This window comes from Falco naumanni, chromosome 5 (assembly GCF_017639655.2).
Source record: "Falco naumanni isolate bFalNau1 chromosome 5, bFalNau1.pat, whole genome shotgun sequence".
Taxonomy (NCBI): domain Eukaryota; kingdom Metazoa; phylum Chordata; class Aves; order Falconiformes; family Falconidae; genus Falco; species Falco naumanni.
Window position 1 is genome coordinate 26,011,942 of NC_054058.1, and position 24,043 is coordinate 26,035,984.

At 41.0% G+C, this 24,043-nt stretch overlaps 1 protein-coding gene across 5 annotated transcripts in view; it reads left to right on the forward strand.

Annotated features, from left to right (window-relative positions):
* BICD1 (BICD cargo adaptor 1) overlaps positions 1 to 24,043 on the forward strand; it is a 179,066-nt gene that overhangs the window by 29,153 nt on the left and 125,870 nt on the right. Inside the window, exons 1-2 of one of the 5 annotated variants that reach the window (XM_040596071.1) lie at positions 16,972 to 17,047; positions 17,312 to 17,338. The exons of the other annotated variants lie outside the window; for them this stretch is intronic. Coding sequence (XP_040452005.1) covers positions 17,321 to 17,338 — 18 coding nt within the window. The 5' untranslated portion in view covers positions 16,972 to 17,047; positions 17,312 to 17,320. Of the gene's footprint in view, positions 1 to 16,971; positions 17,048 to 17,311; positions 17,339 to 24,043 lie in introns of those variants that run through there. 5 annotated transcript variants of the gene reach the window in all.

Genomic DNA, 24,043 nt, shown 5'->3' on the forward strand with positions numbered 1-24,043 from the left:
TTGATTTTTAGGGGATGTAATTTTTCCCCAGTACTAACAAGACTCTTTCTGTAGTGCTCTTAAAATGGCATGGTAATTTCAATGATTAATAGCATTGCACAGTATATTACAGTGATAATATTCACACTGTCTAGTGGTTCCCCCCACCCCCCTCTGCAGTTGCAGTGTTTTTGTTTGGAATTCATTTTTTATTCAGGTGATACTTTCTTGCTAACAGTTCAACTTTGCTGAACAGAATTTTTTTCTTGCAAAAAAATTTCAGAAAAAATGCTGATTCTAAATGCAGGAGTAATCTGGATCTGATCTGCATACACACTTACAATGTTTTGCCTATATCATGAAGTGATTGACTGCACAGGTAAGATGCACATCATCTCAAACTCCTGCGGAACATATGTTTGGGTTTTTTTTAGTTAAAAAAGAAAACACAAAAGCAAACCCCAAAGCCTATGTTCTCAGCAGTTGAGTAAACTTAGGACATCTAGCCTCCATGGTCCGGAAGACCAGCTGAGAGCAAGGAACAGTAGCTACCCAGAAAAAACTATGAACTCGAAGACCTGTTCTAGAGATGCTGAGGTGGAGGGAGCTTGTATGAGCTTTTTGTCATGTTTGCCTCTCTTGGGCACAAACTGTTTCTCCTGTGACCAAGTAGGTGCAAATCAGACTGTTACCTTGAAGACAGAATGCTGCTCAATGCCGTGGCTGTTACTGAGAGACCCAGCTGTGCAAGGTGCAGTGTCTCTTCTGAATTTGGCTTGTTTTGGCCACAGTGACAGCTCACCTGTGGCATGGTCCCTATGATGCTTCTGGAAAGTGTCACTATCACTTGTGTGGCCTGCATTTTTCCTTCTTAGAAGTGTTATCTGTAAAGGCATGTTCTTATTTTCAAAGGTATTGGCAGCCTCCTCTCTGGGGCAGCTTAAGCTTCCTACTCAGGAGAACAAAAAGTGGCAGAAAATGTGTATTCTGAGTAGGCTGGAGACTCGGTGGGTAAGATCCTGCCAGTCCATCCCCTCTACCTTGCCCTGCTGGCCAGCTCTCTGGGTTGCTACTCATGGGCTGTGCTAAGTTAAGGTCTGACTTGAATGGAGGATGAAGAAGTCAAAGAAGTTTGCTTTAATTTGCCTTCTTTCTAGGGTCTTGTTCCCAATAATGGTTAGTAGGTAGAGCAGCCAGGGCCTGGTGGGTCTTGAAGGGTGCGAATCAAACAGCCCCGGCTGTGCTGAAATGGTTGGCTAACCAAGACCAAAGGGGAAGCGGGCACCTGAAGTCATAGCTGCAGACATTCTTGTGGTAGAGAAATGTTCTTCTGCAGGTGAATAAAAGATGTGCTGCTTTATGTTTTGCAAGCATAGTTACTGTTAATATTGTCATGAATATTTTAGTTTATTTTCTCAGAAACGTCAATCCTGCAGCCAGGTTTATAACAGCTTGTTTATGACTTGGGAAGAGCGGTTGACTTAATCTTTACACCTGAATTTCTAGATAATTAGTGCAGCTCAAGGCAAAGGATTTCTGAAGTGTACTGCTTCTGTAAGCAATAATTAATTCCTTTCCAGCTGTTCGTGGATAGTTTTTTATTCTGTATGATGTGCAGTCATTAATTTTTCTGCGTTTACTGTCCCATCAGTTTAAAGATTAACGTCAGGGAGGGGCAGGTGACAATGAAAAATATTTTTTTTTATTACTCCACAAAGCAAATCTAATAATTTTTTTCTTGTATGGAAACATTTTGCCTATTAAAGGATCCAATGTGTCATTAAGCATGGAACTTGATTATTTGCCAGGTTAGCACCGTCATGGCTGATGTTACTAGTACTTGTTAAGCAAAAGTATCATGAACTTATTCTTGCTACCTTACTGTGACAAAATGCATTCAGTAGCATTGCCAAAATGTCCATGCAGAACTGCAAACTGTTGTAGTAAGCTCTGTTGGGAGTAATTATCTGCTTAAAGGTAGGCTTTTATTTAAATTGGTGATGAATATATTTGAGGTAGAATATAAACAGCTATGGAAATAAAGTATTGAAGCAACTGCATGCAAAAGTGTATACTAGAAATTATTAAAAAGCTTGCAGAACAAATGGAGACTTTCCTACTGTGCAGTAATGAATTGCAAAAGCCGTCATGCATAAGTGTGGTGACAGGATCTGTATTAGCAGGTTTATACATAACTCCAGACCTTCATTCTACAGGCTTTGGTCAAAACCAAGCTTTTTAGCCCATGAGGACTGCGCTGTTGTCCTTGTTTAGGTGAGAGTCTTTGTCAATAATAGAAAAGACTGCTCTGTGAGGCTGGGCAGTGACTTTTTGAGCAGCGGTGTGTATCAAATGGAAGATAACGTGACTGAATGATGAATGCTTTAACTAGTGTTAAAGGAAAAATTCACACAGACATGGGTACCACTAGGCTTGCTTCAATCACAACTCAGAGTTGGGCCACCACCTCAGCGACTGGCAGAGAACAAAGGGATACAGCACAGCTTACATACACTTACCAAATCATTAGTCACTGTCCAAAGTTTTTAGAAGTTTGCTTTGGTCTTGCCAGTTCTGCAAATCCATCGCTGTCCCAGCTGATTCATCTATTCTGGTTCCAGTCTCTGCCTTTGTTCCAAGGACCTCCTCGGATCATGATCTTCTTTCTAGCTGCTTTAACTCACACAATCCTTCAAGCACACTTAGTCGTTGAACAAGCAGTTCCTATTTACAATACTATTTTTTTTCTAGAAACACCTGCATTTCTGAGAGCACCTGTGTACACAAATTGATCATCTATTGTTTCTCTGTTCTCCTATTGATTGGATTGACTGTGTTTTAAACGAGCCTTGGATCATGGCTATCCAAGGGATGAGGCCTGGCTCTGCCATTTAGCAGCTTCAGCACTTCAGATGGCTTAATTCAAAATGTATTTTCTTTAACAGCTAGTTTATAGGTTTTTTTCCTTAAACAGGGCAGATCATAAAGATGCCATTTTTTTTTTTGTTTGGTGATATTGTATCATTCCCGTGCTGGAAGTCCTCGTGCGTCTGTGCAGGGGAGGTGGCTTGTAGGGTGTACATCTCCAGCCACACACTGGCTTAATGGGTCATGGTGGGAGTCAGAGTCCTTCAGATTGGTTGTGGGAAAGGCAGAATCTGTAACAGCAGTTCTTTGAAATGTAACTTCTCCTTCCACCAAGATGTAAGAGAGATGAGGAAAACAGTATGTGGAACTATAACCCTTGCCAGTTAAATACCATCTCTCATTGTTGTTGTTCTACCTTGAGCACCTTTAAGAATGTGGATGCTTGCTTTCTCCAGCTAAGGTGAACAGGACTTCTCTTTGATTGGACTGTGCAATTCTAGTTAACTGGTGAGGGGATAATGCCATGGCTGCAGAAATCCCTCTCCTGAGAGGTGGGACATGACACCCTCAGTGGCCCTGGCCCTGGCTGAGGGATTTGATCTCTTTTGCTGCACTTATAACACAGGAGCTGGGTAAACTCTCTGGTTCTGCCCAGATTTTGTTCACCTGGGGAGACCCTGATAGCTCTGTTGGTTGTACTTCTGCGTTGGAGAGGAGGTGGTTCTCCTCCCTCCAAGCAGTGATGCACACCTCACGGTGCTTACCCCAAACCCACACCCAGGTATGATGCAATATTTGCCACTGAGGTTCTGTGTTGCTTTTCTGCTGGTGACGCTTCTCAGTTTAGGGGTCCCACTTCCCTCATGCTGCTCTAAAAGGCTGCTGCTTCTTCTGCCAGCAGGTCAGTTCATCTGTTTGCACGGCTGTGCTTTCAGGAGGATCACAAAGATCTGATTTCACAGATGCTTCTCAGGAAGGTACTTTCTCTGAGCAGGGTTAAGCTACAGGTCTCTGAACAGCCAAAGCAGTGCTGGTAGTGGGGAAGAGACGGGCCAGAGGGGCACAGCTGTACGCTCCTCTCCACCTTCCCATTTGCTCCCTGAGATTGTTGCTCTTTCCCACTTCAGCAGGAGGAACCCTGCCTGCCTGGGTGGATTCCACACTTGCTCCATCTCTTCTGTGGAAGCGTACCTGTTTCTGTCTGTGACTGTGCAAATGATGCTGGAGGGATAAATCGGAAAGAAAGCCTGAATTCATGAGAGATGAGAACAAATCCACTTACATCTCTTTTAATGAAGCTGTAGATGGTTGTGCCGATGCCTGAGCTAGTGGCTTTCTGTATCCACATGGGGCTACAGAAATGGAGGAAAGTAAAGCAATCATGGCAGTGTACCCCATCTATAGGTCTTCTATTTCTGTATTTCCTGGATCATTACCTAGCCCTGCCTGAATCTCTTTGCTCATCATCCAAACAGCTGATTTCCTGAAAATGGTTTCTGTTCGATTTCGGCCGCCTCCAGCTTTCTTGCTTGGATGTTTCTGGAGAGGAGCCCTACCCTCAGCAAGCACTTAAGGATTAACCAAAGTGGTGGTGGCTTCCTGCCGGAATCGGAGCTCTGAGCAGTGACTCCTTGTTTCCCACACCTTCTGCAAGGTTTTGCTTACTTTTGCCAGGCAAAGGGCCAGCTCCATAATGGTGCAAACCAGATACAAGTCTGTAGTCTGAGCTAATGGTGTTGCTCTAGTCCTGTTAAGCCGGTTGAGAGTGGTTGCAAAATTTCATGCAGAAATAAGGCAGCTTTTGTCTCATAGCAACAGCGTGTTCCATGAAGCATGTGCCTGCTGTTTCTTTTACAGACTGGCTTTATGGAAAGCAGGAGAATCCCGCGATAACCTCCTTGTTTCTAGCATTGACGCTAGTACTCGTGTATCCAGTCACTTAAGCTATTTAGGAACAATCTGGTGAGTGAACTGTTTAAAGGACGTTGATTAATGTATGCAAACCACGTTGTCCAGCTGAAATTTGTTTACCACACTAAAATGTCAATATTATATGCTATTATCTTGAAGTTTTAGTGTTTCCATCTTCAGACAACAGAGCATTGTTAGAATATCAACGAGGAGGCAGAGGACTTCTGAAGCTCATAACAATTCCTTATGTAAAGCTGTGTGTAAGATTCACTTTTTACCTGTTATTTTGGGAAATAAGGAATGGGGGTTTGTGCGTGTTTCTCAATAGACATGATTTTCTCTTCACTATTTCGAGTGCCTTTATCAATATAAGCAGGCATAAAAAAACCCTCTGGAACTTGAAATTATTTCTTGTGTAGTAGATGCTAGGATGTGACTTACGATCTACAGGTGGGAAAAGAATCTGTTTAAAATTATGGATAGCACTTAAAGTATTCAGGGTCTAAAGTGGTGTGTGGGTTTTTTATTTGTTATTTTTAAATCCAGTCTTTACCCTGATTTTAGTGACAAAATGCTACTCTGCTGCTTAAGCCTAAGCCATGAAGATACAGTGAGGAAACCAGCTGGCCAAATACTTGTTTGTGGCAATAGAGTAGGTACTTGTAGCTATCTGAAGAGCTCAGTTATTTGAGGGTCAGCCCCTGTTTGACCTGTCAACACTTTAAAACTCTGGCCAGAGGTAACTGGCCTGTTGAATGTTTGGTCACAAAGGACGATAGTAAAATCCCAGTATGCACCAAAGCAGTCACTGCAGTTGTAATAAACTTGTCTGTCTTTGGAGGCAGGACAGCATCTCCATTGGGGTCAACTGACTGCCAGATCCCAGGAGGAGAGGTGAGGGCTGGGGACAGAGTCCCTGCAAGCCCAGAGAAGGGTGGCTGTGAGCAAAGGCTGCGTGTGCTGCTTTGTAGCCCAGGTCTATGCGTTAATATGCATGGCAAGAAGCTCACCTGGAGAGGCAGAGGCTTTTACTTTCTACTTTTCACCTAGGTGCGGAAAAAAAAAACCCAAAACAACCAAAACCCAAATTGTAAAGAAGTATTTGTGTAGGATGGGTGGCGGGTGCTTGCTGCTCATTACCAAATAGTAGATGCCAAGAGACAAATGTGCCAAGCACTTACGAAACAGACGCACAGGGAGACAAAAGGAACAGTGAGCACCTTTAACTGATGTGAAATAATATTTTTGGTAGCTTGGTAAGCTTGGGAGGATTGAATGGGAAGGGGTGGGTAGACAGGAAGCATCTTGAATTAGTTGAGGTTTTCAGTCCAGTGGCTTTGGCCATTCCACAGTGCTGGATAATTTTCCAAGAGCATCCATTATAATAAAGTATTCCTTACTGTGTGGTATTTCAGGAGACTTAAACAATAGCTTGTTTAATGGCTCATCATCACTGCTAACTTATATTCTGTACAAAAGCCTGTCATACTAGATATTTTGAATCCCAGTGTCACCTTCTAACATGCTTTATTGTATATCTGATCTGAAAGACAGATAATTATTTGTGCCCATAGTTATTATCTCCTGGCCTGATCTGGAAACGAGAATCAAAGTTTATTGGAAGTAACACCTGATTGCTGCAGGAACTTTGTGATAAAGATTTTTGAAACAGAAAACCAGACTTCAATATCACATGCTGAAGGATGCAATGGGAAATATCCTTGCTTACAAGCATGTGATAAATCATGGGCAGAGAGCAAGTTGTAGTCCATTTTCGGTTTTTTGCAGAGGTGATAAGAGATCTTTAAATAGATCTTTAAATTCCAGTAGTTTACGTATCTGCCACAAATAAAGTAACTTATGAAACTGAGAATTTACCAGTAAGATCATTTCCAGGCTTTTCAAGCTGTATCACAGCAATCTGACTTCAGAAAAAAATGAGTTCAGGTCAGCACTGGAAGCAACGTATAAAGACAAATTTGATCGGTTTGATTAAAAAAAAAAAAAAAAAGTAGTAAAGCCCACTTCTGGTAGTGTGCCTGCAACTTCATGTGTGGAAAAGTGTAGGTGCAACTGTAGTATGGTTGTTTCACAGGTGCAGACCATGCTCTGGTTAAGCAGAAGCCCCTTGGAAAACGTGGTGCAACCGTTTCATAGCCTCTGTGTGTAATGCATCATGTTAAATATATTTGTGACCATCTGTATGGCAGTGATAAATGGCTTATTGGATCAGGGTCTCAGATAAATCAATAAGGAAACTTCTTTTTCAGTATGCATGTATCTGCTAGATACCTCTAGATGTACCTAGAGGGATATTGAATATTGGAGATGAAGGAAAGAACTCTCTAACAACTGGCAAACTGCTGTTTTTATCAGATAAGCAGACAAGAGTCTTGGAGGAATTAAAATAAAAATTTAATTCTAAGCAATTTAGATGTAAAGTAGATAAGTAATCACTTCAAATAACATTTATCAAAGAGTAAGACCTCTTGCATCTTTCTAAAAGCAGAAGTTTAGTGTAGCTAGAGGAGACTGGAAAGCTGCTCATCCAAGCAGTTACCTGTGTCAGCACCTTTTTTGCACTTGGTAATATGGATAATTCAGTTCCTTAGTAATGTCAGTAAGAATTGTTTTCAAAGCTTCCTTTACATTAGTTTTCTAGTCTTTATATTTAGACTTTCCCTGAACCTCAAAATTGCATATGTAATGCTGAAATCCTTTGTTAGTGACAGCACCATTGCAGTCCAGGAGTTGTGGAGGAAGAAGTGCAGTGGTAGCTCCTGTGCTTATTCCCTGAAGTGCTGATGCTGGTGGAGGGGATGTGGCTTCTCATAGCAGCTCAGCTTTTGCTGTACATTGCTACTCTGAATTGCTTATCGAAGATGTGTTGCTGTATATTTTTAAGGTGGCTTTATGTTCACAGTGATGGAATGCCGCTGTAATTCTTGTGAAAGATTCAGTGTAGGGTGTTGTGGGGGATTTGGGAGTATCAGCTGCCAGGCATAAATAGGGATATTTAATCTTTCATGTTTGTGCTTTCCAGCTTCACTGAAACAGTGAGGAATCTTTCTTGAGTATAATCATCTGTGTAAAACACTGTCAGTAAAGTTCTGTGTCTTGGTGCAGGGAAGGGGGTGGCAGTGGGGTGGGGGAAAGGGCTTTGTATTAAGGGATTGGAATCTTGTTCAGGTTTGAGTCCCTGAATCATTGCTTAAGGGAACAAACATGGTGGTAATAAATCTTTCCATGGTCCCAAGCCAGATAAGCTACGTATTTACCTTGTGGTCTTCCAGCCACATCTTCCAGTCCCATCTCTACAGGGGCAGCCCCACTCTGGCAGTGATGTGGTAGAGAGGAAACTGGGTGTAATGAGTGCCTCTCCTTGTAGTGTGTCCCACCACACTGAACATATCTTCCCAGGCCTTTTGAAATAGGAGGAAATATTAAACTATGAGGAATATATTAAAACCAGGTTCTGTTATTTGAAGAGGGCTACCCACTGACTCGCTTGTAGGGTATTGGGGTGATGGTGGGCGTCACAAGGTGTTTGGACAGGTTCCTAGGAAGGGTAGGAGAGGACCCAGTGATCCAGGTCTCTTGCCTGTATCCTTGACACAGTGAATCCAGAAGTTCTGGAAACAAAACGGGCAGTAACTCCTCTGCTGTGCTCTCTGCAAGTCCTCTTTTGCCCCTCAGCAGTAATTAGGTAGGAAATAAAGGGAAGAGTGGAACTGAAGGGAGTGCTGCTTAAATATGCACAGAGGGAAATAAACCCAAAACATGGTATACATATTTCTGCACTGATACTGTAAATATAAGTAGTAAAACGTGGAAGCAAATGCTTGTCTTTATTATGTCAATATCCACTTATTCATCTTAAACGTGGTAGGAGGATGACAGCTGCTGAGATAATGCAGTGTCAATGTACGGCGAAAGACAGGGTAGGCTGAGCTGACGGAGAAACTGTGCTGGATGCTAAAGCTTAAAGTCAAGTCAGATCAGCCGCCTGCCATAAGTACCATAAAATACCAGTGAGTTTAGGCATAGAAAAGAAAAATGGGGCAGTAGGACTGTATTATTGCCATCAGTGTGGCTACACCAACAGTGCTACTGGGGAAGATGGGAGAGAGCTTAGAGGGATGAAGCGCCGCAGCATTCTTGTGCCTCATCCCATGTGTCTTTAATGTCTGTCTCAGTTGCGATGGGATATTGGAACTAAATCATAGACACTGTAAGATTGGTGGGCCAGCTAGTGAGGGGATTCATAAGGGGACAGGCAGCATCTGGTTCCTGAGCATGCAGAGCAGTTTCAAAACATCACTGTAGAAAAGCTGCTCTGTGGTAGTAATTACAGCTTGTGTAAATTCAGCATCTCTGCAGGGGTAACAAAAGCCAGAAGACTCCTTCCCAGAAGCTGAAGACAACACTGCTGAGGGAGCAGAAACAGAGTGGATTTGTTTGGGTTGGTGTTGTGGTTTTGGGGTTAGGTTTTTTGTTGTGTTTTTTTCAAACAAACACTGAAAGTCATAGTGAAGGGTCAAACCTTTGTGGTGGTTTAAAGACCTTGTACTGGAGACTAAAGAAAAGAGTATATTCTGTTAGGAAATAAAGGAAAAGTCAAACCAATGTGGTTACAAAAAAAAAAGAGAATATTGCAACAAACCCAAACACCCAACAAAACTAACCCCAGAGATTACTTTGAAAAGTGAAAGTTGGATCCAAATGGGGGATGTAAGAAGCAACAGAAACCTGGCAGGTCAGATTGTAAACATGTAGTAAATAGACAGTATTTTCTTTGCAAATACATTGGAAATAGAAATACTGTCACTGATTTCCCTGAGCCTACCCTCACCCAACCAGGGCTAACAGACCACCATGGTAGAGGGGTGTGTTGTTTTTTTTTTTAAAAAAAAGCATTCAGAGAACATAGTCACATCAGTAAAATAAAATTATTTTTTACTTTTGCCTTCACGGTGGAGAATGTTGGAGATTTACATGCCACAATCCTCCTTTATATGGGAGAGGGGGTACTGAAGGATTTGTCTTTGTGTCTGTAGAAGTGACTGGAGGAACAAATAAGTAAAATAGATAATAACAAGTCATCACTATGATGTGGTATGCATCAAAGAACAGAAGAGCTACCTGTGATAAGTAACTACTCACTTTAATACGGTTCTGCACCAGAAAACTGAAAGGATGATAAAAGGCAGGAGGGATGCAGAATTTCCAGGGAAGACCAAAATGCCCATTGTCTGTGTTGGGGAGATGAATTGAGGTTACTTTTAATATTAGTTCAATAATTAACCTTTGGATAAACGTGATCTGTAGCAGAATAGTCAGTATAGCTTTTCCAACGACAAGTTTTGCCTTATTTATTTGCATCCTTTGAAGCACATGATGAATATGTGAACAAAGATAACTTCCAGGTGACGTGGTATACTGGGATTTTGTGTAGGTAGTTGACAAAATCCCCCACCATTCTTTATTTAAACCCAATAAATAAGAAACTTCAGCTCTGCAATGGGCCAGGAAGTTAAGTCTTCATATGAATTAATAATGGATGAAAAACTGCAAAGTGCAGATGTCAGTAAAGTATCACACTGAAGATAAAGCACCAGTAAACTATTGCAGAGGTCTCTGCTGGAGCCTGTTTGATATATTGATGAATAACTTGGAAAAGATAGTGAACAGTGGAGTGACCAAGTTGCTGATGATATTTAAGTATTCAGAGTGGTCAAACTGAGACCTAACTGAAAACTAGCAGGCAGGCTTTATGGGTTTGAGCAACTGGGCAATGGAAGGGCAAATGAAAATCAATGTATTGATTTGAGGTGCCAGTTTCCCTTCCGAAGTGATGTCTTAAGGTTATAAAAGACATTCTTATGAAAACAGACTCTCCGTAGTGGTCACCTCACCACTCCCTACCCTCCACCCCCAAAGAAATATAAATTGAGAAGAATTATTAGAATTATTAGGGAAGGAATGGAGAACCAGCAGAAATCTTCACAGTAGGGCAGTGGTGCACCCATGTCTTGGCTACCGTGTGCAGTTCTGGCCTCCCTTTCCTGTGGTCTGCCAGTTCTAAAATGATACAACCTAACTGGAGTAGATATGGACAAGAGCAACAAGGGTGACTAAAGGCACAGAATAATTCCTGAAAGCAGAATGTTGAACTAAGATATGAATCTTCAGCCTGTAAAAGTGCTACAGTGCAGGGATGTGGTGGAGATCTATGTGTTTGTGACTGATGGGGGGAGACTCCTAGGGAATGACTGTTCTACACAATGTATTTAGGCTGCAAAGCTTGTCATGTGGCACTTTGCATCATTTCACAAAATGATAGAACATGTTTCAGGAATATCTATTGAAGGCTGTTAAATAAGGAGGTGGTATTTCTGTCTCGGGAAGTCCCAGATGTTCGAAGCAGCATGTTTTCTGAGGATATCTTGGTGTATGCTTTGCCTCCTTGTGAGCAGTTTCCCTAGGGTGCTGCTAGAGCTGACTGTTGGAGAGCGTATGTGGGCTTTTGCCTGGTTTGTACAGCCTTTTATACCTCACTGAAAATAGAAAAGAAGTGTATGTATGGGCAAATACCTGTAAATTGCACTGCTATTCTGTAGACCTTGTTTTTTAATAGCATTTGCCAATAAATCCTCTCTTCAGTCTTTTAGGTTTCTGGGGCTGTTTTTTGAGCTGCTGCCTTGAAAGCAGCAGACAAGAGCTCCGCTTTGCTGTAGGGAGAGCACGTAGGACTCTAGATCATGCCTGTTGACCTAGAGCAAGCTCACTGAAGAGTAGACGGGATCACTGGTGACTGAAAAGTGAATTAAACGCTACTTTGTTTGGGATATATTGGAGTTGTGTAATGGGTTGGCTTTTCTGGGTCCCTGGTCTGGCGGTCAGCACAGTTGCATGGATCCTGGTGCTGATGGGAGTGTGAAGGTGGGAGTGGATGGTCAGGACGGGGACCAGGGAAGGCTACTCATGGAAGCAGACTGTGCTTGGCACAGACTGTCGAGCTGTGCACCTTTGCCTGCTCATGGAAGGCATGCCTACTCTTTGTGTGAAAGTTGCATTTGTTCAATCAGAATTGCTTTGCTTTTTGGAAACTGGTATAAAATCACAGGTAGAGTTTCATAAACCTGTGTGATCCTGTTAGCTAACAGAGTAGCTTGCATTAGCAAGTAATATCTTTAAGTTAAAATGTTGCTAGCCGTAACTAAATTACAACTAATGGCAGGAGGTTTTGCAGCTTTACAATAGGATTTTTTTTTTTTTAAAAAGTAATTTGTAAGTTAGGCAGTAGATTCTTTGTGTTTGTATTGCCACAGGGCTTAGAAGCCTCAGGAAGGCTGCTTTAGAAATCTTTTACATTCTTTCATTGAGAATGTGAACTAGCAACCATTTAAAGAGCTGGACTCTTTAAATTATTTCTGTTTTGGGGTGCTTTCAGGGCAGAACAGAAGAATAAGGCTGGCACCAGGAAATACAGGAAGAGACAGGACATTTCATACAAAATAGGTCAACATTCCCCACTGCCCAGGGTAAGCTTTCTGCTCCCCAGCATTCGTATCGGCTGCAGATGGGACGGGGACTGCAAACTGTGCATTGCCCTCTTGGCCGAAGCAGGGAAGTGACTGAGAAGCAGAGAGGCTCATCTGATGCGTAGCGGATGACCGAAGTTTGCTGGTTATCTTAAAGAAAAGTTGCATGATCTGCTGAACCTCACAGCAGTTAGAGAAAGTCCACGCTGAGCTAATACATGCTCAGCAGAGTGAGAAGTAGCTTTAAATAATGTAAATATTGCCAGCAGCTGACTAGGAATGGTGATCTATGAAGCAGTGGTTTTTTTTTTAATGAAGTGTTTTCCAGTACAGCCTTGAAAAGCCTATTTTCCCTCAAATGTGGGGTAGACTTCTGTTCCTGTTGGTGGATCTTCCTCTTTCTTTTCTGACCTGTATCAATGCCTTTGAAGTCTTCTGCTCTCATATAGCACGTGGGAGTTGGTGTTTGCGGTCCATAATGATTCAGGGTACTTGAAACTGGCCTGTACAGGGTATGTGTGTGCAAAATGGGTAACTTAAAATCCTATTTTTGAGTAAACCTCGTCATCATAGTACCTTTTTTAGAGGAGAAGAATTCAAAAGAATAGATATTTCTTAAAAAATAAAAATTTTTTTGAACTATTGTGTAAAAATGCTGACAACATTTACTTAAAGGTGATATCTAATAATGAAGACATACAGAGCAAAATATTAATTGTCCAGATTTAAAAGTCATTATAGTAATGTATAATATTAATTTTCTTAGTAGCTAATGCTTAACATATAATCAGCTTTGCAGCATTTTTTTTCACTAATTCTGGTCTAATTTTGTGTATATTTAATTGAGCTAGCATGGCTAATTCAATTTCTTGTATCAAGTCTACCCATGGGTAAAGGTCTATGAAGCTATTTACATTGTTGAGCTGGAATGTGAAGGAGACCCTTCTCTCTCGATAAACTGATCGGTTCCTTTAATGCCACAAGGTGCCCTGAAACCCATTACTTGTGCCGCAAAATACGTCTTGATTGAATTACGCTTACATTTCTGCCTGTGCAAGCTCTTTTGTTCCTTTTCAACTGTCCTACAAAACTACTAGAAATGTTTTCAGGTTTTGCTTGTTGTTTCCCCTTCAGTTTGTGATTTATTTTATTTTTATTTTATTTTTTCCCTTGTGGTTGAATGCGAGAGCAGGGGGTGAAAAAAACTGAAGGACTGTGTGGTAGGGACTACCCAATTCATGCATGCAGAGCTCCTTCACGTGCTGGACAGACATCCCCTTCATCAGTACTGTGTGCGACCACCCTTTGCTGACGCTTGTAGCTTAATCTATTACCATGGTGCAGTAACTTGAAGGGATGCTGCTGTCAGAGGCAGGACCCTGCATGCCTGTTAGGAGCTGAAGCAGCTAGAGAAGCTGTCCACGTAGCCTGGCTGTTAGCACTGAGATCCTTGCCCCTGGGACTATATTCTCTGGGCTTTAGAGAATAGGTTTCCTGCCTGCTTGCTTAGCTTCTGTAGCATCGTTACTGTTCATGGAGAGGATGGGAGGGACTCATTTATTTTTCCTGTGTAATGTAAGCTTGAAAGGTGCCAGGAAGGTTGGAAACAATGAAAGCTCTGAGGAATTAAGAGTAAGAGTGAAGACTGATACTGCACTAGATGGATTTTTTTTAATGACATTTAAAATTCCTTTACCATGGAAGCACTATGACTCAGCTTCATAAATCATGAAAAAGAGAAACTGCTTAGAGAATATTCTTGAATAAAGGTTTTAGTTTTATAAGTGAATTCATTTCCCTGTAGGTGTTCTCGTTCTGTGATGAGCCAGACAAACTTTTGCACAAAATATTTCAATTACTCTTTTCTTCCTGTGCTCCCTTCAGTGAAGAAGGAACGGGCTCTTTGAAACACCTGAGTTGTGATACAAAACTGAATGACCTAACTGAAAAGAAGAGGCAGAGTGCATCTGAGGATTCCCTGGTAGTATCTCCTACACAGGCATGAAAAAAAACCCAAACAACCCAACCCTACTCAAAGCAATAAAACATTTTAAGATCACCTTAGATTTAAGTACTTGGGAACAGAGATGGTACTTTGCAAATTTTAGTGTGTGCTTCAGACATGGTGGTTTTTTTTTCTGAGAAAAATAATTGCACGTAAAGTAAAGAGTAAAACAGTTCATTAAAATAAGTTCTTGGTTTTTTTTTTCTAAACATCACAAAAAATTCTGTGTTTATCATATAAAGGCTTGCAGGTCTTGTGCTTGGAGCATAAACTTCTTTGTATGAGTCTTCCCTATAGCATCTTCCATTCAGTGATCATGTAGCTATTTGGATAGCATTTAAACAGCAAAGTAGATGGTTTTATCTGTTTCCTAAAGTGAGATATTTATAAATATAATATAAAAATAAGATATTGCTTTTACTGTAGAAATTCCTGGGATCAGTGAAGATCTGATGTCCACAAGACCTGCTTCGCTTGAGAGCATTTCCCATCTTAAAATAAAAAAAGAAAGAAAATATCCAACAAACAACCCCCCCAAACTTCCCTGTGATAACACAACATTCATGTCTTATATATGTTAAAGCTTGACTGCACTTGACTATTAATCTTAAATTATTTTTCTGCATGAATATTTCTGATTAAAATAGGATGGCTTATGAATGGTATAGTTTTTTAATGTACATATAATTTCCAGTAGCAGTACACTTGCATAGTTAACTTCCTTCAGAGGTGAAATGTATTTAATCTGCTACAGCCTTCATTTTGGCCATCTGGCAGAGGTGTGTGCACTGACAAATAAGGATTACTTTTTTTTTTTTTTTTTTTCTCTCCAGGCTTTTACCTGTTTGCAGCTGGATACAGTGCAAACAAAATGAAGCAATCCCTAGTTGTAATGAGGCATCATCCAAAAATAGAACATTCTGATCCAGAGAACAAGGCCAGTCACTATTTCAGAAAAGGTACAGATCTGGCAGGAAGGCTTTATCTGAAAGAAAGTTGTGTAGTTTCTATATAAACTTCCCAGCTTTGTGAACCTGACAGATGGGGGTGTCATTTGTCAGGATTATGACTCATCTCGTATATTCTAACTATAGTTATAACACTTTGAGAAGCATTTCATAACTTATTCACTGCCAGGAGTTTTTGCAGCTGTCTGCAGGATGAAGATTTTTCTCAAGCACTTCAAAAGTGGGGCAACTACTTTAAGTGGGAACCTGCTGGGGGTCAGCTCTGTATTTGGAGAAAAGGGGTAGATGGACCAAAGGTGTATTGTTATAGCTTTTCTCATCATGATAGCGTTCCAAACCTGCTGAGGTCTCTGCTGTTTGCAGGGGAAGTCAACGAGAGGGGTAGCATGTATCAAACATGGGGGAAGAAGAGGGGAATAGCCTCAAGTACATCATACTGACGTGTATGAGATTATTCACCATGCTTTCTGCTTAATGAGCTCATCTGCCTGCAGTTACAGTATCAAAGGCAAAAATTTTGAATAACCATGAATGTTGCAGTTTTCAAAACTGGACAAAAGGCAGTTCTTCAGACACCTGGCAGGGTTGCACAAAAGAAAAAAAAACAACCCAAAAAAATGCTTGTTCTCTTCCTTATCAAAAACATGACTGTATTAATCATGATGGTATAAAAAGCTGTGAGATAACAGATGAGAGCTGGCTGTCAATTCAAGGGAGGGAAGAAACAGGACCAGAGTTTTAACCTGTCATACAGGGGATGGGGAAGAATAGAGAGCAAGAAGAGGTGTGGAGTTCAGTGAAGGAGTCTAATAGCAAGCCCTTTTGCTACCAGGATTTCCCCGATCACCCCAGTCAGTTCTGAGTTTCCTGTGTCTGCAGCTTGGTAACAGAAGAGTTGTATTATTTCTGAAATCAGTGTGAACTGATGAATGTTCAGCCTGTAATTTAAAGCAGGCAATCTTGATGCTTAAATACGGTGGGCATACTGTTAGGCATTTTGTGTGTGTGAAGTTGTATTTGACTCGCATGACGAGAAGAGATGGGGGAAAAGGAACAAAACCTCTGACCACCCAAGCTTTTCAAATGAGCACTGAGCTGTTGGTTTAGTGCTGTAGCACCTTGTCCTGTGACTCCTGCAGCTCTGCCAGCCTTACCTGCTTGCTTAGGACATGCCTACTACATTGGGGTGTTGTTGTCTTAGATGATGTAAGACACAACGACTGGAATTAGGCATGACCTGTTTTCCTCTTAGTGCTAATAATGGTAGTGACTGCCTTCGAATAGGGAGATTTTAAATGCTTTTTTTGTTTGAAAAAACTCAAACCCCTTCATAATGATATTGACTGTTGTACCACATGACCCTGAGCATAGTTTGCTGTATAACAAAGAGGTATTTTGCTTCCAGATGATAGCATGGAGGAACATTAGCAGAATCAATATCGCATTAAAGTTTCAGGCTCTATTAGGTTGATATGACAGATAATTTTCTCTGAGTGCTGACATCATGCTTGTTTATGTCCATTCCTGGATCTTCACAAGGTAGCAATAGAGCTGACTCAGCCCTACTGAGAACTTCGGTTTCTCAGGAGATCCTCCCACAGCGCTGCCTCTACTGGTGCGGTCCCCTTGTTGTCTTCACAGAGAATGCAGCGAGTGCTGCAGGCATCGGGATGTCCTAGCACTGCAGTCTGTCCTGGGCTTGGTGCTGGCTGGGATGCTCAAGGCAGTCCTTGCAGGCCTTGCCAGATGACAGAGTTATCCAAAAGGGGAAGGTAGGTTGGAAGTGGTCTGTAGAAAGCCACCAAAAGAAGGGTGATGTTCGGGAGGTCAACAGGAGAGTGCATTTCTTCACTGTTGTTTCTGAAATTATTTGTATGATAAGGTGCGGTGCAGTAGCAGGGTACCGGAGTGGGACTAAAGAGCCTCAGCTTTGCTCCTAAGTTATGTCTCTGGCTTACTTTGTGGCCTTGAGCAGTTTGATCTCAAAGTTCCCCATAGGTAAATCAAGAAAATAATGCTTATTTATCTTTTTATAGTACTTTGAGATGCCCAACGGGAAGGTGGTAAGTATTGTTATTCATAACTTCCTTCTTTTTCCCACTTATCTTATTAATTTTTGTACATTAAAATTAAATATTTACATCTCTTAATCTAGAAAGATTAATACCTTACTCAAAGGTGATGTTGTTTCATGCTTGCTAAATTATTGCTTTAATGGCAATTATGCCAGCGTGCTGCTGGAGAGGCTACATCGATGGGAAATGACAAAATCGTTTGAATTTCAAAGTCACAATGTCCGCTGCTTTATGTGCAGTGACTAGTAGGAACAGACTTCCCTGACTGAGTATTCAGCTGTGTTTCTAGGAAGCTGTTGATCTCCATTAACACAGTTCCTTCAAAGCCCAGGAGTAAAAATTTGCAATGTCATTTACGCAGTTAGAGTTTTCATAATTACATTAGCAGGTCTTGTCAAGCTTTATCAAGTAGAGGAGGTAAGGTGCCAGTTTGTAAAAGCAGCTGCATAACTCATTCATCTGCAGATAAGATCAGCGATTTAAGTTTCTAACTATAGATTTAGATGCTTTATACTCTTGCTATTTAATTTTGGATATGTAATTGGAAAACTTCACTTCAAAATGTGATTTTGAAATGTCTAATCAGCTATTCCTTCTTCAATTTGATTCTCCATCAATGCAGAATTCCATATTCCCCTTGCTAATAAAGTAAATAAATCGATACAAATGACTTGCAGTCGTAAAGTCTGAGTTAGAAGCTTATGCAACACCATGAAGTCCACAAATGCATCATTTTAATGCCTCAGCTCTGGTTTCTGAAGCAGTGAGTTGGCAGGGGAGGGAATAAGGCTGGTGGGAAAGTCAAGAAGGTAAAATTTCCCTTCTGGAATGGTCCATTTTGACCTCTTTCCTGCTGTTCTGCTTGGAACATGCTCTCTAGGCTTCCCACTGCTCCCATCCTCCTCCGCTGGGAAGTGTGTGAGCCCAGGCTCCCGGGTCTGGTGGCTGTACCCACGCGGACTTCCCAGCACTCTGCGCTTCAGGCCTCTGCTCCCGCTGGCCGTGTCCTGAGACACTGGCGTTACTGGGAAGTGGGATCAGTGTCCATGTTTCTCTTCTCTTCTCTTCTTTTGGGCTTTTCCATCACTTTCTACTTCTGATATCCTCGGTGTTTTTCCTTTTGGAAAAGGATTGCTGCTTTACAGGGAAATGGATTCAGCGGTCAGGAGTAAGCAGGTGACCGGTCACCATTATATACTATAAAATATGTATGAAGTATATGTAAGTATGTACATTTTATAAGTTATAATATACAATATTTATAAAATTATATATTATGTAAAATATGCATATTGAGTGAATGTACACATATATATGTATATGCACACACTATTTATATGTATGTAAGTAAATAAAAGGTTTAAATCCTGTACAGAAGAGGTTTAAAAACTGCTCAGATGAAGACATGTTCTGAATCTGATATAACTTGTCACGTTATTACCGATGTGTTTATTTTTTGTTGGAGCCTGGAGGCTCTACACAAAATCATGGCACTGTATAAAATACCTAGTAATCTCTTCAAGACAGAAACTGAATAAACAAGGTGAACTGAAGGTAGAGGACAAACAGGCATGGACGAGATCCCTGGACTCTGCTGGCCTTCTGCTTTTACCTACACATTTGTGTAAGTAAGAGCATTAGCTTCCCAAAATCAGGGTATAACATAAGTTATTATGAAATAACAGGTGATGTTGTGAGCTAATGTTTGATGATCTCTAGTTGATTTCTTTGTTTAGGTTTTAAAATTGTTTGCTAAAATCTTTGTTGTAATGAAAACGATCAGGTTTTGGGTTTTTTAATTCAAATTGCCTGTCAGTAAAGGAAAACCTAACGTTGCCGTTTTGGATAGCAGTATCTTTATTGATACTTTTGGCTTTAAAAATTAAATCAATGGTAATTATACAGTGCTCTAGGGAACTTATAGCTGGTAGAGACTTAAAACCTCCCGAAGAAGTTGCACACCTGTGTAAGGAGGTGGTGCAGCGCTGGAGCCCCGCAGCGGCTGTGGCAGTACACATTTGGTCTGCTAATTGCTTATGGTCTGATGGCTTTCAATTTATGTCTGGTTCAGATCAGCAGCAGAGCTGGGAAGGAAAATGAATTTTCAGTCTCATTCACTTAGGCACCTTCAGCTTGATGAATACTAGAAATAGTTGGGAGCTCAGTTTGTCTCAAGGTGCTGTGATTCGAAAAATTATTTGATAGACTTGTCTGAAGGCTATTTCTCATTGCATTCAGTGTGATGTGTGCCTAGCGTAGCTCGTGCTGTGGCTGCTAAACTGCAGCAGCCCTGCTCAGTCTGTCTGCCGATGAGCTGTTGCCTCTTCTGATTTAAATTACAGATTTTGTTTCCTAAACTGGATGCTCCCTGACTTCCTCGGGCATGGCACTACTTTTGAAGGAGTTGGTAAGGGATGCTCATGTTTGACTGCCCTTTGAGTTTCTTCGGCAGTTCAACCCAGTTCACAGCATAGACAGCCATTTCCATGGCCTTCTGTACCCTCCCACAAGAACCAAACCAAAAAACCAGATGAGAAACAAATGCCAATTTACCAAACACTGATCAAGAAGAGGAAAGCAAATGTGATGCAAAAGGGAACCACTCAACACCTCCCACTAGCAGACCAATGATGATCAGTGGTTACTTTGGGCAGACTGTCCTCCAGTTTTATCACAGAGCCAGATGTTATGGGGTCTGGGATATCCCTTTGGCCCGTTGGGATCAGCTGTCCTAGCTGTGTCCCCTCCCAGCCCCTTGCCCACCTCTCTTGCTGTGGAGGGGCAGAACTGGGAACAGGAGGAGGCCTTGGCACAGTGCAAGCGCTGCTCAGCAATCGCTAAAAGTCATCAGCGCTGGTTTAGCCACAAAACCCAGTACTATGTGGGCTGCTGTGAAGAAAGTTAACTCCATCCCAGCTGCACCCAGTATACTATGATACAATTAATTTGAAGATACAAATTGCATCATCGTTAAGCTACTATTTAATTGAGGGTGATTTTTAACATTATCAAACTTCTATTGAATTTATTGTAACTGTGGGCAGTAGGTAGAAAACAAATACTTGGTTTCTTTTCTGTTGCTTTCTGAAAAGGGCAGTGGGGTCAGATGAAATCTAAGGAATAAAAAGAAGAAACAGTTCCTTGCAGTAGAGGCAAGCTTTGTACTTTTCTTTTGCCCAGCATGCAACTTCCATAGCTGGAATATTTTTTTGTTTGTGCTATCTTAGGTACAGGCAAACTGTTCATTGATAGAGCTGAAATGTCCATATGCAGCATATCAGACTAATTTGGTTCATGTAGCTTTGTAAATGACGCTTATGTAGAAATGTTCAGGTGAAGAAGCCCTGCAACACACCTTCTTTAACACCATATTAATTCACTGGGATGAGTTTGCCACATATACGTGCATATAAAAGGAAACTCTTTTTCTTGAGGTACACTCTATTCATGGTAACACCTAATATATTGTGTTTCAGTGACAGCTTTAGTGGGACTCTGCACTCTTCAGTTCTCTGACTGTGGATATTATAGCTCTCTGCATGCTTTAACCAAGAAATTACAGTGCTTGGTCTGGTCTTGTTCTGCTTCATCGGTTAGACATTGAATAACGATTATTTTGGAGTTTATTGATGCAGAGGATATAGTGATGTGTTCAGCAGCTGGATAAGCATCTAGTTGGAGAATTGAAGATAATGTTTCCTGGAAGATGCTAATATTTTTTTCTCCTTTTTGTTGTCCTTGGTTCCCTTGCAATAGAAAAGGGAGTTTGCGTAAGATTTCAAAAACATAACGATAGCTTAGAATTTCTAAAGTGAGATTGGAGGGTGAAGTTACTGACTTCCAGATTTTACCTTGCTTTCAATTTGCCTTGCTATGGATGGTCTTCAATGCAGCAAGACCTGTGTCAAAGGAAACATACCACACTATCTGCTCCTCTGTTATTTATGCACTTTTCCCCCCTCTGTTCAGTCACATGTTTTTAGGCTGCGCTAAGGTGAATGGGTGATTTTATTGGGGGTGGGGTGCGGGAATTGTGTGTGTTTTCTTTAAGTCCTTTAAAAGCAGGCTGTTACCTGAGGAAGCAAGAGGGGGTAGTTGAAGGGAAGGAGAACATATATTTAGCTCTCCTCCCCTGTCTAATCAGGGGTGCAGGGCAGGCTGACACTCCGATGTGAGGACCCATTTTCCACACTTGTTTCTGCTTCACGTTCCCCTGTTTTATTCCCCTTATGTGGACTCCAATGCAGGCGTCACGGGACTCCATTTCTCCTTTGGAAGAGCAGGGGGGGATATAATGTGTGTTATGGGCACTGTACAGGTCTCAAGAACAGTTGCAGGGGGAAGGGCCAATATAAATTTGGGGGAGAAGTGTCCCTTTGTGGCTTGCCCTACAGTTTGGCTGAGTCAGGGAATCTATAACTGAGTCGTCTAGCTTTTAGCAGACTTGCTACCACTTTCTCTGTCCAAATAGCACAGAACAGAAATTCTGTAGGAAATACAACACTGATCTAATAATTCTATTGCTGGTTTTCTTTTATCAGCAAAAAAGTAACATGCTGGAGGATGAGGAGAAGCAAATGGCAGAACTACTGGAGATCTGGGCTTACTATTCCAATATGTATTGGGAAGGTGAACTATGAATGTCTGCATTCTTCTAGATGGTACTGCAAATCATACAAGAAGAATTGGTCAGCTTTTTTTGGTACTATGTCTGTAACTGGCTCAATGTAATGAAGAAAGAGATCCCTTGAAACAGGGGCTGGTCCTGCATCTACTAAAGCAAATGGTGAATGAATCTCATAAACAATCTTATTTACACCTTCTTAACTTTTTTCATCTTCTTGACTTTTATTGGCAATTGATTTTGATAAGTGTATGCAAGAAGCAAGTCATGATGAAATCAGTACCTTGACATATCAGAAACTGTTTATGATACATCCAGGTGTCTTAACTATTTTGAGCCCTGTAGGAAGATGGGAAGGTATAATCACACAGTTAGTGGGTGAGGTAGAATGAGAAATTTGACTAAGTATCTGTGTAAGTCTTGTTGGTGAGATATAACTACTTGTTTCTCTGCCATCTGTGGTATAATTACTGTGCTTTACCATGTAGTTGTGTAAGGTCCACTTGTTGTTTCAGCTTCATGAAGATACTCCATTGCTACTTCAAATCTGATATCCTCAGTTAAACATGAGGAGCTGTTCTTCCTGCAATTACAACCTTTAAAATGTTTATCTTTGTTTTCCTTTTCTTTCCTCTGTGGTCAAGTTCATTGTCATCATTCTTGGCAATTAACTGTTTAATTAGTAAGCTCAATGCATGCCCTTAACTCCCTTCTAAGCAGCAGCAGTCCTTGATTTAAAGCTGCAATGGTAAATAACAAAACTCAGTTGGAAATTATTCCTTCTACATGAAGATATATGGTAGAATTGCTTGGATTTATATCAAGTTTGGAAGGGTCTAATCTTTTGGGACATCCAATAACAATGGTGTCCTATGCTTTTAAGTAAGTTTGAGAAGGTCAAGTAAGGAAACATTTTTTTAAAAAAACACACATACTGTCTGCGTTCCTCTCTCTACTGTAAGGCTATGGGAATGTGAGGCTGGACTTGAGTAACTCAGCACCCTCCCATCCCTCACTGGCTGTACCTGCCCAGACAGCTTCAGATGATGTGACTGGGGAAAAGCCAGCCTTACTGTCTTTAGTGGTTTCACAGTTATTTTAGGCTTAAAATGCAAATTTGACTTCTTTTATTTTTTCTTAGGTATGTGGCAATGTTTTTGTGCTGAAAAGATGATTAAACCAGTCTTTGATCTCAAACATTGTTAAAACAGATGGAAATTATTCTCTCAAGGGAAGCTGGAAAATACAGAATATAGCTGTAGATTGAATACAGATTTTGCAGGTGGTTATTCTTTAAACATAATAAATTCCACTAGAGAGATGAGTTTTCAGCATATTCTGAATATATATATATATATATATTTTAAATCAATCAGAACTCCATTTTGGACTCACTTGCTGGCTAGGGCTAGCAGGCAGGGATGTTTGCAAGTGGGGACAACACTGTCAAGATCCTCTTAAGTCAATCAGGGGGTTCCTGCTGGCATCCACAATCTCTTGATTAGGGTATATGCAAGTGGTGGTGATACATGATACATGCTGCAGATTTAAGTGAAATGAGCGTGTCCAGTGGCTTCAGTGGTATTTTGGAGTATACCTTATTCTGTATGTCTGAGATTTGGTTTTCAGTGTGTATATGTGTACACAGATACTGTTGCATGTCTGAATACCATCTAAACTGTACAATTTGTGACTGGTTAAAAATATTTTTAACCTGAATAGGCAAGTTCCACAGCTCAGCCTCCATTTCAAATTTTAGTAGTGTTTTCCCAATGGTTAAAAGAAAGAGGAAACATTTTCACCACCTTGAAGGGGAAAAAATGAATCTCTTAATCTAAAGAGAAACAAACAGATAATCATTAAAATCCCACTGTCAGGCTGAAGCAGACTGGAGCGAGCACAAAGAGCTGGTTTTCATCTCTTCTGCCTTTTTAAATCAAAATTACTTTTGCCTGAGTTCTGTCGCGGATACTTGTATAAAGGAAAGGACAAAGTGTCAGGGCTGAGACTACTGTGGGGAGCAATAGCTGAAACAGCAGAAGTACTTGAGGTGTCCTTGCGACAAGAGA